The 17,966-nt window shown below is 37.8% G+C and overlaps 1 protein-coding gene across 5 annotated transcripts in view; it reads left to right on the plus strand.

The window, feature by feature from the left end:
- The window catches only part of LOC115209213 (nischarin), an 84,927-nt gene that overhangs the window by 38,414 nt on the left and 28,547 nt on the right, over window positions 1-17,966 (plus strand). For all 5 annotated transcript variants that reach the window (XM_036501055.1, XM_036501057.1, XM_036501056.1 and 2 more), the window contains exons 3-13: window positions 1,645-1,827; window positions 3,182-3,230; window positions 4,808-4,903; window positions 5,148-5,215; window positions 6,229-6,324; window positions 7,220-7,315; window positions 9,331-9,456; window positions 9,866-10,061; window positions 12,880-12,938; window positions 15,678-15,806; window positions 16,076-16,192. In XM_036501055.1, the coding sequence (XP_036356948.1) occupies window positions 1,645-1,827; window positions 3,182-3,230; window positions 4,808-4,903; window positions 5,148-5,215; window positions 6,229-6,324; window positions 7,220-7,315; window positions 9,331-9,456; window positions 9,866-10,061; window positions 12,880-12,938; window positions 15,678-15,806; window positions 16,076-16,192 (1,215 nt within the window). The remainder of the gene's footprint in view (window positions 1-1,644; window positions 1,828-3,181; window positions 3,231-4,807; window positions 4,904-5,147; window positions 5,216-6,228; window positions 6,325-7,219; window positions 7,316-9,330; window positions 9,457-9,865; window positions 10,062-12,879; window positions 12,939-15,677; window positions 15,807-16,075; window positions 16,193-17,966) is intronic.

Below are 17,966 nucleotides of genomic sequence, written 5' to 3' on the forward strand. Positions count from 1 at the left end.
GTTTTGTCTTTGTTGCCGTACACATTCGCTAGCTTTCTTACAAAGGAGTCTAATGCTCTTAGCTTAGACTTTGGGGGGGTGGGCAACCAGATCAAACCATCTCAAGTGTAACTGCCTGAAATGGTCATGACTTTTGGAACTTGACTGCAGAAAGAAAGCCAAAAATGACCTGTCTTTTTTTTGCCTGTCTTTCTAATTGTTGTTTCTCTTGTCTGCCTTTGTATCATCTATCTGTCCGGACATTTTAATGTCCTCTATTGCGTTTTTGTTTCATTTTTATATTTGTGTATATATATATATATTTATATGTATATTTTCTTTTCTTTTCCTTCTTGTGTTTTCTTTACAGTGGACATTAACTTAGATTGGTTTTGGCCATTATCGGCCCAGGCCATGACTAACTCAATAGCACCACCTGAAAAAATCTTTTAGTTTATTATTTTGGGACACCATGGACTTCTCAAGCAGAGAGTTGTTGTTGGTTGAGACCAACAATGCTTAGTACCATTTCATCTGTCTTGATGTTCTGAGTTCAAATTCTGCAATGGTCAACTTTACCTTTCATTCTTTTAGGATTTATAAAATAAAGTACCAGTTGAGTACTGGGTCAACGTCAGTGACTGGCCCTGCTCCTCCAAAATTTCAAGCTTTGTGCCTATAGTGGAAGGTTTATTTGTTACACCTCTTTACATTCTGATTTCAAATTCAGCCAACATCGTTTTGCCTTTCCTTCTTGGGGAGTCAGTAAAATAAAGTAACAGACAAGAATGTACCACCAGTCAGCACCCTTATACATGCTTATGTTCAATATTATTTTACATGAGCGCATGTAAATATCATCTACATGTGCTTATGTAATTATGGAACAAAGTCAAAGATATAACTGTAACATATTTGTGTGTTACACTTTAAATGAGCTAGCTTAACTTAGGAACAAGTCAAAAATCTAATAAAAAATATTTTAACATCTGCTGGGTGGTTGGTACTAGGAAGGGCATCCAGCTGTAAAAATCCTGCCAAAACAGTCGCAGGCTTCTACCTGGCTTACTCCTGTCAAACCATCCTGTCTATACCAGCATGGAAGGCGAATGTTAAACGATAACGATGATATAGCGGGGTTATGAAAACTTATAAATTTATACATCAAAATAGAAGAAAATTTACAAAATGTGAAATTTCCTTGAGTTTCACTAGTTGTTACAATTGTCTTAATTCATATTTTAGATAATCATTCTACATACTTCATATCACTAACAATGTTGCTGTATTATTGTCTCTTCCTTCTTTCTTTCCTTTCTACTACTACTACCACCACCACTAGTAACAGTACAATGAAGAAACCTCTACATGGTTGCTCAACTTGCATGAAATAGCGACCAGATGTTCCTCAAATGACACCCTCCCTTGATAATTACAATGGTTGCTTCAAATTACACCCTTCTGTCTTTGATACACTATAATACAATTGCAAAATACATAATGCCTGAGAAGAGAACAGGATGTTGATGGTCAGAGTATTTTTGATTATAGGTCTGTTGGACTAGAGCACAATAACCACAGTGGACATTGATACTAGTCTAAAAGAACTGTGTGTATGTTGCCAGCTGTTTAAACGAAATTCTAATGTAATTGTTTCCATTTCAGCTTGTATCCACTTTCAAGATTGATAAAAGTCTACTTCCACCAAAGAAATTGTTTGGTAACCAATCTGAAACATTCATTAAGAAACGACAAAATGACTTGGAAGTTTATTTGCAGACAATTCTGTTTTACTTGGCACAGAAAATACCTCCGGTCTTGGCATACTTTCTTGACTTCAACAAATATGTAAGTGAAATATGTGCAACCGACATGCTTGCATGCATACACAAACAAACATGTACAAGTAACACATACATACTGGTGTATGGGTTGAACAATTTCGTTGGGGTCTGCTTCTGTTTTACTTGCTGCCTTTTCTAGATGGGTCAGGGGCCATGCTTCACTCGTATTTCATTTTTTTGACATGGCTTCTGCAAACGAATGCCAGAGTGATGACTGAAGATAACAGAATGAGAGTGTGATGAATAAAATCTTGTGAATTGAGGAGAGATTATGATAGAAACAGGAGTAATGGAAGAGAGTAAGTGATGGCAGCTATATGTTTACCACTAAGAGAAAGAGAAAGAAAGGGAGAGCTAGTAATGACTGGCAGTATAGAAGGGTAAATTGGTGGAATGTGTCAGATCTATATAGCTGAGAAGGGAATGTTTTAAACATGCCTTTACCACAAAATCACTGGTATTTTATAATAATAATAATAATAATAATGAAATTATTGTATACAGTGCTCAGGTGCACCACAACTTGTCAAAAGTGCGTATAAAGTATATACAGTAATGTACAAATGCCTGGAAAGTGAATAGTGTATAAGTCAGATACATGCTTGCATGTGTATGGAGGGGAGGAAATCAGGTGTAGTGTTGGCGAATCTCAGGAAGCATAGAAGTTTTGAAGGATGCAGTGCTCTGACAACTAACAACTGATGCCTGCATCACACACTTTCACTCACTCTCTCTCACACACACACATATGGTTCTCTGCTGCTATATTATTGGGCAAGAAATGAACTATTCTACTATAATTGTGGTATTCTTTTGGGAAGAAGAAATCTTTAAACTAAAAGGAATTCCTGAAATAGTTTTACTGGTCAATGTCTGTTTCCAAACTTTTCTCCTCATCAAGGATGTCTTGTTAAGACATTTTAATCAGTATTCTTTTCAATAACCTTCCAGTGATAATTCTGAGCTTGGTCTGCAATTCAACATAAGATCTTCATGTTGCCTACTCTGGGCCTGATGTTTTAACCACTGGCCAATTGTTCTTGAAGGCAATAGCATAATTTATTTTTAGCTTGTATATAATCATCTAAAAAAAAAATGCAGTTACTGATGTAGACCTGACATGTACCCCCTAAGCAGTCCCCAAACTGAAGGTTCGACCTTTGAACATCCAAAGTTATAAACCAGTCTCTATAAAGCTATTATAGTAAAGATTCCAGTTACATATACTGTTGCCAATATTTATAAAAACAGACATCACAATAAAACCCATCTCAGAAAAAATATACACTGTATTATTTGATTGGTTGAATAGAAATAAACTGAGTGCCATAACAATGGGTGTATTTGTTGTTTTGTAGGAGATTCATGGTATAACACAGGCATTAGCAGAAGACTTATATAACAGAGGTATGTATATGATTTTGTTGTTACTCTCAGTATGACCCTTTGACATACCGTCACAAGTGCCTCACCCACCTCCAACTTTGTTTCCTCATAACTTTCAGTAAAATGGATAATTTTTTATGAAGACTTCTACTGCGAAAACTATTCAGATGATGTAGATTATGATTAGATCAGAATTTTATGTGAAAAAATAAAATTAGTTGGGTGCATACACACGCATACTGAAATGTATCATATGTCATCATCATCATCATCATTTAATATCCGTTTTCCATACTGGCATGGGTTAGACAGTTTGACTGAGGACAGGCAAGCCAGTAGGTTGGATCAGGTTCCAATCTGATCTGGCAAGGTTCCTACAGCTGGATGCCCTTCCTAATGCCAACCACTCTGAGAGTGTAGTGGGTGCTTTTTATGTGACACCTGCACAAGAGCCAGTTAGGGGCACTGGCATTGGCTGTGTTTGGGATGGTGCTTTTTATGTACCACCAGCACAGGAAGCCAGTCATAGAAATATATATATATAGATAGATAGATAGATAGATATACATAAATACATACACACACACAGTCTGCCAGAAAAATGTACACACACTTCAGGAAAGGAAAAAATCTGTATAGATATTCCATTTGTATAATTACCTCTATAAATATAGATACCTCTTTCAATGTTTTATCAATTTGCGATAACATTGAATAAAAATATTTATACAGATTTTTTCCTTTCCTGGAGTGTGTATACATTTTCCTTTCCTGGAGTGTGTATACATCAGTCAGTCATCATTGTTCATCATCGTTTAACGTCCACCTTCCATGCTGGCATGAGTTGGATGGTTTGACAGGGGCTGGCCAGGCAGAAACCTGCACCAGACTTCTGTGTCTGTTTTGGCAGGGTTTTTACAGCTGGATGCCCTTCCTAACATCAACAACTCAGCAGAGTGGACTAAGTGCTTTTTATGTGGCACAGGCGAGGTCAATTTTGGCAAGGTTTTTACTGATGGATGCCCTTCCTAACACCAACCACCCAGCTTTTTATGTGGCACAAGTGCAGGTGAGGGCATCCAGCTGTAGAAACACTGCCAGATCAGATTGGAGCCTGGTGCAGCTATCTGGTTCGCCAGCCCACAGTCAAATCGTCCAACCCATGCTAACATGGAAAGCGGACGTTAAACAATGATGATGATGTTTAACTTCTGCTTTCCATGCTGGCATGGGTTGGACGGTTTGACTGGGGTCTGGGAAGCCAGGAGGCTGCACCAGGCCCCAATCTGATCTGGCAGTGTTTCTACAGCTGGATGCCCTTCCTAACGCCAACCACTCCGAGAGTGTAGCGGGTGCTTTTTGCGTGTCACTGGCACAGGGGCCAGGGAAGCTGGCATTGGCCACAATCGGATGGTGCTTTTTACGTGCCATCGGCATGGAAGGCGGCACTGGCATCAGCCACATTTGAATGGTGCTTTTTACGTTTCATTGGCATGGTGGTCACACCTACAATTTCTATTTGATTGTAATTTTGTTGTTTTTGTTAGAATGTATAATGCATTGTTATATTACTGGCTTAAGTGCAGTTTCTCTTTCAGGAGAATTAATCCTTCAAGCAAAAGAACCATTTCAGATGTCTACCCTGCATTTATATGCATTGACAGAGAGGTTAAAGTTACCAGAGCCCACCTGTGGTCAGTATTATTTTTATAGAAGTAATTGCCTTCACTAGGCTTTTAAACAATATTTTCTAGGTCATGTGCATTGACAGAAGCCTAAGATATATATATATATATATTGATAGAAATGGTAAGACAACAAAAGAATGAATGAGACCTCGATATTATGTAATAATAGGCAACACTCTATAGTTGCTATTCAATCTCTTGGTAACTAATAAAAATGATTTAATTTATACTATTATTATTATTATTCCAGATAGTGGTGATGTTAAAAAAGATATCGGACACATACTTGACTTCATCACAAGATTAAAACATCTAAAGGTATCTCTCTCTCTCTCTAATTCACCCTTAGGTTTTGTATTAACATTCTCATACAATACACTGTTTGAAAACAGGACTACAAAACACTATTGTGGGTAGAACAGGTTTTTATCAATTTGAGTATAAATTGTTGGAACTTCATATTTTTACACCTGGAACTCAGTCAATTTCTAAAACCTAACTAGTTGCACTAATTACTGAGTGGAAGCAGCACCTAGTTCTCAGTTTCATGCATTCAGCTAAAAATAAGCTGCCTTACATTTAGACACAGTACAATAGTCAATGCAGGTTTTGAACTTATGACCATCTGGTCAGTTGTCCAGCTCTATAACTTCAGTCACCCAGCTCATAATTGTATGGCTTTTTTTTTTTTTATGTGTGTGCTTGAAGAATCTTTTCTTAACAATATTTCCGAATTATATTGATTTTTGCTCCAGTGTGAGGACAGAGAAGCATTTAACAAGTGACTGTCCTGGCAAAATATTAAATTTCAGTGGGCTTATTATTTCTCCAAAACGCCACAGCACATTGTAAAGTACACCACTTCATTTTCTTCTTAGATCAATTGAAGTCACAGTTTAATATCAATTATCTATGAGACCTAAAGGTTAGGAGTGTTGCTACCTTCTCCAATTAATGTTAACCTTTGTAAATAAAATTATGATGATAAATCTATCTGTTGAGGTAATTTGATTATCTCATCAGGAATTTGTTTGATTAATTAGCTGTTTCAATAAATCCTTTGATAATTTCTTATCTAAAAACACTGGAATTGACCTTAATATCATTGAGTTCATTATCTAGAGTTTCATGATCAGTATTTTCAATCATGGAACAATGCCTTTTCTTTCTTTTTCTTTCAAGGCATTTTTTTTCTTTAATTATTAGAAATTTGTTTTAGTTGCAAATTAATGTATTGTTAGATCTTGTTTCATAAAATTTTATTTTGCAGTCCATATGAACGAGTAATAAAATATGTATATTTCTTCATATCTTTTATCTTGCTGCATTAGATCTGTGGTAGCCGTGATCCAGTTGGCAGCAGTAATATTGATATGAATGAGTTGCGTTTTGATCTGACCCTATTCAAATCTTTACAAACTTTGGAGGTAAGTTTACTACTAGAAAATCTGTTCATTATTTAGACTGTATGTATGTATGTCTGTTCTGGGTTTCATTTTAGTGTTTTTAAATAATAGAGATAGATGAAAATTATCTGTAGATATTCCAGTTTGGGCCAGGTCTGACTTTGTGAATTTTGAGTTTAATGTGTTTTCATTTTTGCTCAATTTCAAACTGTATTTCTGTTTGCATCAGCTCTTTGCTGATGAGTCTAGAAAATAGACTTTACATGGTTGCTCGACTTGGTGGAAATACTACACAAATCTCTCTCAAATTAAATCTTATCTTAAAGAGAAAGAACTTAGTTCTAAACTATCAATTCCTGGGTAAAAATAATAGGATTGGTCATGGTGGGAACACCTTTGGTAATAAATCTGCTGGTATAGTACTAACCTGAGGTTAAACAACATTTCTTCACCAGTTACAAAGCCAGACTTTTCTAAAGTCTGACCCAATGTTATGACTTGAAATAAAAATATTCCACAAGCATAGCAGAGTGGTTAAGAAGCTTGCTTTGCAATCACATGGTTTCGTGTTCAGTCCCACTGCGCCGCACCATGGTCAATGCTTTGTGAGTAAAGTTGGTAAACAAAAACTGTGTGGAAGTTCATTGCCTATAAATATGTGTGTTTGTTTCTATCCACTGCTTGACAGTCTGTTTTGGTTTGTTTACATTTTTGTAACTTAACAGTTCAACAAAAGAAACTGATAAAGTACTAGACTTTAAAAAATATAAGTACTGGAGCAGTTTGTTTGACTAAAACCCTTCAAAGCAAGCCCTGTCATAGTTGCAGTCCAATGACTAAAATAAGTAAAAGATAGTGTCTTACTAATTCAATTTCATATTTGTTACATGACTGTAACTATTTTGTAATTTTTCAGATTTTAAATTGCAACTCACTGCTCATCACTGGATTTGAAACAATTAAACAGACCTTACAAAGAATTGAAGCCCACCATTCCATGAAAGAAATTAAGGTAAAAAATCTTTCACCTTCAACCTGTTACCTCATGGCTAGATTATAATGTACAAGTCTTTTTACAGTTACTCTAGCTCTTGCCAAGTCTACACTACTTATTGTTGTTTTTGCTAATATTATTTACTGTTGCTATTAGCTAAGATCACCTTCACTTTTACTCCAGCTAAGCTCAGCCACACTTTTGCTCCAGCTAAGCTCAGCCACACTTTTGCTCCAGCTAAGCTCAGCCACACTTCTGCTCCAGCTAAGATCACCTTCACTCTTACTCCAGCTAATCTCAACCACACTTTTGCTCCAGCTAAGCTCAGCCACACTTCTGCTCCAGCTAAGATCACCTTCACTCTTACTCCAGCTAAGCTCAGCCACACTTTTGCTCCAGCTAAACTCACCCACACTTCTGCTCCAGCTAAGATCACCTTCACTCTTACTCCAGCTAAGCTCATCCACACTTTTGCTCCAGCTAAGCTCAGCCACACTTTTGCTCCAGCTAAGCTCAGCCTCACTCTTGCTCCAGCTAAGATCACCCTCACTCTTGCTCCAGCTAAACTCACCCACACTTCTGCTCCAGCTAAGATCATCCACACTTTTGCTCCAGCTAAGTTCACTCATGCTCTTGCTTCAGCTAAGATCACTCATGCTCTTGCTTCAGCTAAGATCACTCATGCTCTTGCTTCAGCTAAGATCACCCACACTCTTGCTCCAGCTAAGATCACTCATACTCTTGCTCCAGCTAAGATCACCCACACTCTTGCTCCAGCTAAGATCACCCACACTCTTGCTCCAGCTAAGATCATCCACACTCTTGCTCCAGCTAAAATCACCCCCACTTTTACTCCAGCTAATATCACCCCCACTTTTACTCCAGCTAAGATCACCCCCACTTTTACTCCAGCTAAGATCACCCCCATTTTTACTCCAGCTAAGATCTCCCCCACTTTTGCTCCAGCTAAGCTAACCCACACTTTTGCTTCAGCCAACACCACACATTTTAGTTCACACTATACACTCTTCCCCTCGCTAACACAACCTATTGTTAGTGTGGCTGATACTGTTTACTGTAGGTGCTTGTGTCGCTGTATGGTTAAGAATCTTGCTTCCCAATCATATGGTTTTGGATTCAGTCCCACTGCATGGTACCTTAGGCAAGTATTTTTGACTATAGCCTCAGGCTGACCAAAGCCTTGTGAGTGGATTTGGTAGGCAAAGTTCTTTTTTATTTCTGATCCTTTTCCAGTATTGTTCCTTTTCCCTGTGCTTTTTCATTGTTAATTAAGACACCCACCTTGGCTCTTTACCTTCACATTCCCCAAATGACTATCCTAAACTGAAACATCACATTAACTCTCACTGTGTTAATAAGATTATTATTTGTTATGTAACATACTAATCCTATGCAAATCAGTTCTTGCAGCTGTTTTCTATTGACCAGTGAAGATAAAACGTGTGTTTCCAATCACATAGTTCCAGGTTTAGTCCCACTGTGTGGCACCTTGGACAAGTGTTTTCTGGGGTTGACCAAAGCATTGTGAGTGGATTCCATAGATGGAAGCCGAAAGATGCTTGTGTTTGTTTCACCACCACTGATTAACAACCGTTGTTTGTGTGTTTACTTCCCTGTAACTTAGTAGTTCAGCAAAAAAAAAAAAAGACTGATAGAATAAGTACCAGTTTTAAAAAATAAATATAAGTACCAGGGTTGATTTGTTTGACTAAAATTCTTTAAGGTGGTGCCCCAGCATGGCCACAATGTAACGACTGAAACAAATAAAAGATTAAAGATATGAAATGTAGAAGATTCTGGAAAGTTCTCCCCACCATTAAAAACGAGTTAACTCTGTTCCCATGTCTCCAGTGCACATGCAAAGTGCTGAATATACACAGTCCTCACTCAGTAAGGGTCAACAATAAGAAAACCTTCATGTCCATCTGCCTCCTTTCATACACATTTCTTCCATTTTATAATACATCCACCCTCTTTAACCACTTCTGTCTTTGACTGTTGTCTTTTCACAGGATTTACTATTACAAGAATATTCCCACTGGCGAGATGAAGATGGCACCTTAATTGTAGAATTTTGGAATCATATTATAGAAGCAGATTTTAGTCACAATTCAATAAAATGTATAGATGAGAGTATAGTAAGTAAAGTTTATTATGTTTGATCGATGTATCTATGTTCATTTATGGATTGATTGATTGATTAATTGGTGTGTCTCAATCTCCTTAATCTATTTAGTTATGTCTTTAACAATCTGTCCTGCTAACTGTCTTTCTGGTTAGCTCTTGTCTGTTTGGCTGGCTTGCAGTCGGTACAGTTAGCTGCTTGACTGTCTGTTTTTCTCTTTATCTTCCTCTCTGTCTATCTGTCTGTTGACCTATCTCTGCCTGACTGTGTCTGTCTGTATATCTTTTTCTCTATCTTTCCCACCCTATCTGTCCATCTATCTCTTTGTCGATCTGACTATCTTTCTGACTGACTGTCTGTGACTGACTCTCTCTCTCTCTACTATTACTTGTTTGTCTATTCTCTGTGTTCTTTACCCACAGCAATTACTTCCACAAGTCGAACACTTGGACCTAAGTCACAACTTCATCGATACAATCCAGAACTTGCAGTGGTTAAGTCAATTAACGAGTTTAAATCTATCACACAACAACATTGATCACCTTGATTCTCTCCATACAAAACTTGGTAATCTGAAGACACTCAACCTGGCAGGAAACAGAATTAAACACCTGCAATGTAAGTTTCATTTTAAATATCAGTTAATTGCGAATGTCTTAAATATTTGTTAGTTTTTGCAATTGTTTAATAGACATACATAGGTACAGGCATGGCTTTGTAGGTAAGAAATTTGCTTCCCAACCACATGGTTTCAAGTCCAGTCCCAATATGTGACACCTTGGGCAACTGTCTTCTATGATAGCCCAGGGCTGACCAAAGCCTTCTAAGTGGATTTGGTGAGCAGAAACTCAAGAAAAGCCCATCATATATTCAATCAGGAATGACCAGTCTGGACAAGGTTGTTGATAGAAGACCAGCAGTCAGCCATGCATACCAGCCTCCCCACTGCATGCCACCGATGTTATATCCAAGGGAAAGACATACTCCATTGTGTTGAATGTGCCCATGCTGCATTTATTCTAAAGAGAATGTTTAATGGTTGGCAGTATTGTGATGATTTAAATTGTTAAACTTGTCTAGGGCTAAAATAATTATTGCCCAAGTTTATGACAACGCTCTGGTAATTAAAGAGGAAATGTTACTACTAGGCTAATAAACTTTTGAGGAAATTTTAAGTTTAAGAAGGAACAAAAAAAAATTATTAATGGTTAAATATCTACTTCAAAGAACAGTGACTGAAATGACAAATTCAAGATAATGCTGCTAGGGTATGCAGCTGGGGTAAATATAACTGATTGACAATTATTTATTGTTGTTGTTCTCCAGGTCAGTCCAGGTTTAACTATTTTGCATTTAAACCAGCCATATCTGACCCAAATATCTACCTGCTTTATGTTTAAACCAGCCTGATCCATTCTCTCATACCCTACCTTCAATGTCATTGGTGAAAGCACCTAGCTTAGTGGTTAGGGTATTAGGCTCATGATCACAAGCCATGAGTTCGATTCCTGGTGTTATGCCATGTCCTTGAGCAAGACACTTTATTTCTCATTGCAGCTGGCAAAAATGAGTTTTACCTGTAATTCGAAGGGCTCATCTTGCTACATTCTGTGTCATGCTGAATCTCTCAGAGAGCTATGTTAAGGGAGTGTATGTCTGTGGTGTACTTAGCCACTTGTATGTTAATTTCATAGGCAGGCTGTTCCATTGATTGGATCAACTAGAACTCCCATTGTTGTAACTGACAGAATGCCAAACCACAGTTGAAAAATAAACCTGTACATCATCAAAATCCTGAAGCTATGAGATAATGCATTATCATTAATAAAAAAAAACAAACACAATGTGAATAAATAATCATTACATTTGACAAAGTAATTTGAATGCTAAAGGGTTAGACATCAACTGATGTTCCACCCACGACCATCCTGTCTTTTGTCATAGGTATACAAGTGTATTTTTGTTTGTTTTTCACCACTTGATAACTGGTGTTGGTTTCTTTATGTCCCCACATCTTGTTGGTTTAGCAAAGAGAGACTGTTAGAATAAGTGCTGGGGTTGATTTCATTGACTAAGCCCTTCGAAGTTGCACCCCTAACATGACACAGTCCAATTAATAACTTAAATCAGTGAAAGAATAAATATATACTTGCATGGCTGTGTAGTTAAGAACCTTGCCTTTGAACTATGTGGTTTCAGGTTCAGTCCCACTGCATGGCACTTTGGGCAAGTGTCTTCTACTCTCTTTACTCTTTTACTTGTTTCAGTCATTTGACTGCGGCCATACTGGAGCACCACCTTTAGTCGACCAAATCGACCCCAGGACTTATTCTTTGTAAGCCGAGTACTTATTCTATCAGTCTCTTTTGCCAAACTGCTAAGTTATGGGGACGTAAGCACACCAGTATCGGTTGTCAAGCGATGTTGGGGGGACAAACACAGACACACACACACACACACACACACACACACACACACACACACACACACATATATATGCATATATACGACTGGCTTCTTTCAGTTTCCATCTACCAAATCTACTCACAAGGCTTTGGTCGGCCCGAGGCTATAGTAGAAGACACTTGACCAAGGTTCCATGCAGTGGGACTGAACCCGGAACTATGTGGTTGGTAAGTGAGCTACTTACCACACAGCCACTCCTATGCCTATAGCTTTAAGCCAACCAAAGCTTTGTGAGTAGATTTGGCAGATGGAAACTGAAAGAAGTCTGTTCTTTATATATTTGTGCGTGTTTGTGTGTGTGTATCCTTGTCTTGACATCATGTAGTGCTTGCAACGAAGCATCATTGTCACATGAGTGTTGTTGTTGTTCACTTCCAATCTGTCATGGAAAACATGTGGCCATGGGGGAAATTACCATGCTTGGAAACAGGTGAGGGTTGGTGACAGGAAGGGCATCTGGACAAAGATAATCTGCCTCAACAAATTCTGTGCAACCCATGCAAGCATGGAAAAGTGGACATTAAATGAAGAGGGCAATGATGATGAGACTCTATAATTAAAAGAAGAAAAAAAATTACTGGATATTCATGAATCATAGGTTTGCTGGATCAACGTTACATAAAGTTTCACAACAGCCTCTAAAATTTTCTATATTTTATTGTTTGACCCTTTAGCATTTAAACTGGTCATATCCAGCCCAAATATTCTATCTGTTTTAATGTTCAAATTGGCCAAATCCAGCCTCCCTCACCTATCCTACAATTGTCACTCCAAAAATAAACAATCACACCGTCAAAACTTCAAAGCTGTGAGATAATGTATAATTAATTCAAAATAGTGTGAATAATTAAGCATTTACATTTGACAGAGTAATCTGAATACTAAAAAGAGTAAATACTGACAGCTATTGCTGTGTCATTTTCACTAAGCAATCTCTTACATATCTTATTTCTGTTGATTTTATTTAAAGGTTTATCAAAGTTATTTTCACTTGTTAATTTGGATATCAGTAACAATGATATTTCAGACGTAAGTACAATCATTGATTCTTTTATGTTGTGTTATTCTTTGTTTTTTAACTTCTCAATCTATTTTCTCCCCCCCTCTTTTTTTGTTGTTGTTGTAGTGGTAAGAGTGTAGTGCTTATAACTGATTGAATTTATTCCCAAAAAAACATTCGAGCAAGTTCGTTGCCAGTGCTGCTGGACTGGCTCCTGTGCAGGTGGCACATAAAAAGCACCATTTGAGCATGTCCGTTGCCAGTACCACCTGACTGGCCCTTATGTCAGTGGCATGTAAAAGTACCCACTACACTCTCAGAGTGGTTGGTGTTAAGAAGGGTATCCAGCTGTTGAAACTGTAGAAGTTTGGTGCAGCCATCTGGTTCGCCAGACCTCAGTCAAATTGTCCAACCTGTGCTAGCATGGAGAGCGGACATTAAACGAACGATGAACGATATTAATGTTGATTTTGTTGAACATTAATTAACAATTTAAAAAGAGTATTTTCTATAAGATTTGATTGATAAAATTCAGGATAATGTAGATCATTTTAACAGTGGAACTCTAATGGTTTCAAATTTTGGTACAAGGCCAGCAATTTCAGGAAACCGACTAAGTTAATTACATTGAGCCCTGTACTCAACTGGTGCCCTGAAAGGATGAAAGGCAAAGTCAACCTCTGCAGATTTTGAACTCAGAATGTATGGATGAAATGCTGCTTAGAATTTTGCTTCATGTGCTAACAATTCTACCAGCTCAATGCCTTAGATAAAGCTACAAATAATAGCATGTAAAATATTGGATTAAAAAACCTCTTCAGTAGAAAAAAAGTTGAAGGCTGCCCATAGGACTCAAACCTCCGTCTACTGTGGACATGACAGATGTGCTACCATTGGACCAAAGCAACTCTTTGAATTTTCTTTATCTGTTTTAGAAGCTTTGTTCATACCAGCAAGAATTGTACATTGTTTACATTATAAGAATATTTTACTTTTAGTAAAGATGTATGAAGTAAATCATTTTAATAGTGGAACTGAAGTAGATAATGCTGTCACTAATAGCATATAGAATGTTGGGTTTAAAAAAAAATAGCTAAATATGCCAAAGGTTTCCTGTAGAACTTGAACCTACATCTGTGAAGATGACAAATGTGTTACCAAGTCCCTCATTCTACTATTTGTACCTGCACAAGCGTCCACCTTGAATCTTTTTTTTTTTTTTTTTTTTTTGCCAAAGAACAATTTTCTGAGTTAAAAATTTTACAATTAATATTTTTTTCTATTTGTTCATTATAATTTTTTTACCCAGTACATTTAAATGTAGATGAAACTAGCTTGTTAGTTAAGCTGGTTATTTCTATAATGACTTAGGTAACAGGTTTTGTGATTTATCTATGTCAGAAAGGTGAAGGCACATGGCCTAGTGGTTTAGGTATTTGACTCATGTTCATGGGTTCAGTTCCTGGAGTGGCTAGTACCTTGTGATCTTGAGCAAGGCCCTTCATTTCATGCTGCTCTTGTAAATGAGTACCAGCCAGTTGCTGTTGCCATTTTTTTCTCTCTCTAGTTGTCACATCCTGGATGGTTCATGAGTGAGGGTGTCAAGAAGGTAACAGTGTCTATACATGACTACACAGGCACCTAAAACAATTAGCAAAAGCATGGTACAGTTTACTAAGCCATCTATCACTGCATTGTGCCATGTTAGAAACCTGGTGTGCTCTTCTGTGCTGTCTCATGATGTAGCATGCCATACTAATGTTTCTATGCTTTGATGACATGCAAATGATACCAAGACACAGCATTCTGTGCTATGCTGTGGTTTGTCCATCTATGCTGTAGCGTGTCATACCATGTCAACATTGACATTACCAAACTCATGATGGCAGTTCTTCATGTTTGAAGATCAGAAGGGTGAGCAGCACATGCTCAAGTGACTATATAAACCAATCCTTGAATGACAAGTTTTAATGGGGACAAATGGAGCTTTTGTTCCTGCTTGTACTTGGTAGTTTTAATGTGAGAGTCAATCTGTGCAATTTGATCTTTAGATTTGGTGGTCTGACCACAGTGGTCCAGCAGGCTAAGATGGCTGCAGTGTCCAACTGTAGGTTTTACTTTGGAATGGCCTTCTAGGTGAATTGCCTTGCAGGGTTGAAGAGCTCTACATGTCCTGGAGTTGCTGGAAGAATGCGTAAAAGAGCACCAAATTGCTTGAGTGTCTCCACTCCTTTATTTGAAGTCAGTGGCCTGTAAAAAGTACCCAACACACTCTGTTAAGTGGTTGGCATTAGGAAGGGCATCCAGCCATAGAAACCATACCACAACAGACAGTTGGAGTCTGGACAGCTCCCTGCTAGCTAGCTCCATATCAAACCATCCAACCCATGCCAGCATGGAAAGCAGATGTTAGACGATGACTATGATGAGTTTGGCTCACCTAGCCCATTCCTTTACCAAGGCACTGATAAGGCATTAAGGGTTTGTGCTTGTAGTTTTTTTTTTCCATAATATACTAATTAACCCACAGCCAGGACCCTGACAGATGCTACCACTCTGAGTCAGAGGTTATCTGGGAGCATGGTGGCTAAGAGGTGGTATTACACTTCTCAAAATCTTGGAACTCCCAAACTTGGACCCAAACATCAGATGCAGTTTAAAGTCAAGCCCAGAATACCATCACTATACTATGTTGTTGTTGTTGCTATACCGTGCTGCAATATTAATACCATACCATTCTATTTATTATATCTTCTGTATTTTGTCAGATCAATGAAGTGAAGCATGTCAGTGGCTTGCCTTGCATGGAGAAGTTGTCAATGGTTGCCAATTCTGTTACCATTGTACTTGACTACAGGACTAAAGTACTTGCCATGTTTTTAGAGCGAGCTAATGAAGTAAGTGAAAACACTGGATGCTTTATTTTCCTCATCTCTCAGTCTAAGCTGTATGTCTGTCTGTCTGTCTAGCTATCTAGCCACTTAACTATTTACCTATCTTTCTACCTATGCACTTATCTACTTACCTGTCTATCATTCTCTTGTCACCCCCTTCACTCTTCTCTCTCTTAATTCTTCTTTATTTATCCAATCTGGGTGAATTTTGTTTCTCTGTCAGTCTTTATATCTATATATATATATTTATTTATATGTGTTTTTCTTTTCAGATATGTCTTGACCATATGAAAGCTTCTCAAAAAGAATTAGATACTGTAGCTGTTGTGTTAGCTATACAGAAATCAAAGGAGAACAAAGAGAAACTTCGCAAGTTGATGCCAAATAAAGTAAGAGCTTGAAAATGTAATGACAAGTATGAGTTGATATTTAAGATAATAGGATTGTATAACCCTGGTCAACGTCATTTGAGCAGAGTTTTGATACAGAAGTAGTGAACTGACTGAATCATTTCAGTGACATTTCCAGTTGTGGTCAGTTCATGGTTCTCTTATGCTTTCTTAGACAATTTAAACATGTGATCCCATTTGAAACTTGCCTGTGAATTTGGCTATTCTATATAGACATCTTTGGCTATCATTTCCTTTTTTTTTTTTGTCTTGAACAAGCCTGTATGCTGTTTTTTAGGTTCAGTCCCACTAGATGTCATCTTGGTCCCTAGCTTATCAAGGCCTTGTGAGTGGATTTGGTAGACAGATTCAAAGAAACTTGTTGCATGTCCTTGTCTTTACATTGTGTGATAATTATTGAGTTTTACTGTCTGGCTATGGAGAAATATTGCCTAGTTTGGATTGCCTAGTTTGGAGGGTTGGTGACCAGAAGGGCATCCAGCTGTAGAAAATGTCTGCCTCACCCATGCAAATGTGAAAAAGTGGACATCGAAATGATGAGGATTTCTTATTATCTTTGCTTCTATGTTTTGTTGGATGTGCCCTCTATTCAAATGTGAATTTTTTTGGTATAGTCATGGAAATTAGGAACAGAACAGAGTTAAGTACCTTGCTCAGGAGTATAACGCCATAAGAGCTGTGAGATTTCATCTTACGTTCATGTGGTCAGCAGTTTAGTACCTTAAGCTCACGACCATTCTACTTCTTTTATTCTTTATCATAAAGAATCTTTCACCAAGTTTAATATAATTTCACAATAGAAATTCTTCAGCAATTAACAATTTTTGTATATTTTTCTATTGTAAATTTTTCTATATCAAGGTTAACTGACCAGAAAGTCATAAGTTCAAACCTGTCTGCTGACATTGTTTTGTGGCTCCTGAATTAGATACATTACTCAGTGTCGCTACTTGAATACACCTGCATCATCAGTACCATTTTCAGTTGCAAGTGATAGATATCTAACTATATAAGCCATAAGCTCTTACACACATGATGTACAAGAGAGAAGCTTTGCTCAAAACATCAGTGTATTTATCTCCTCATAGTTTACTTCGACCAATCTATCGACTTCACTAAATGATGTTTGTTGATGTAGGTCACCAATATGATGTAGTTCTCAATATCTATCTTCTATTAGACAATGAGTTAGCAGAATCATTAGCAGGCCGGGCAAAATGCTTAGCAGCATCTCATCTGTCTTTGTGTTCTGAGTTCAAATTCTGCTGAGGTTGACTTTGCCTTTCATCCTCTTGTGGGTCGATTAAATAAGTACCAGTTGAATACTGGGGTTAATGTAATCGACTTATTCCCTCCTCCAAAATTGCTGGCCTTGTGCCTAAATTTGAAACCGATATGTATATTCTTTACCCTCCTACATGTTTTAGTTGTTCAAGTGTGGCCATGTTGGAGCACCACCTCAAAGGGTTTTGTCAACCTCAGTTTTTTTATGTGTGGTACAAGAACCGGCAAGCCAAGTGAGACCATAAACTGTGGCCTAGGCCAGGGGTCTAATCTGCCCCCTTATGTGTACCTTTCCTACATTGGACACTAAACTCTGCTTGCGAAGACCTGTTGAGGCAAATGAAATCGAAATCAAATCAAATTTGATGACTGGTATCCGTGCCAGTGGAGCGCTAAGAGCACCATCCAAGCGTGATTGCTGCAAGAGCAGCTGACTGGCTTCTGTGCCGGTGGCACATAAAAAGCACCA

This window comes from Octopus sinensis, linkage group LG3, assembly GCF_006345805.1.
Source record: "Octopus sinensis linkage group LG3, ASM634580v1, whole genome shotgun sequence".
NCBI classification, from domain to species: domain Eukaryota; kingdom Metazoa; phylum Mollusca; class Cephalopoda; order Octopoda; family Octopodidae; genus Octopus; species Octopus sinensis.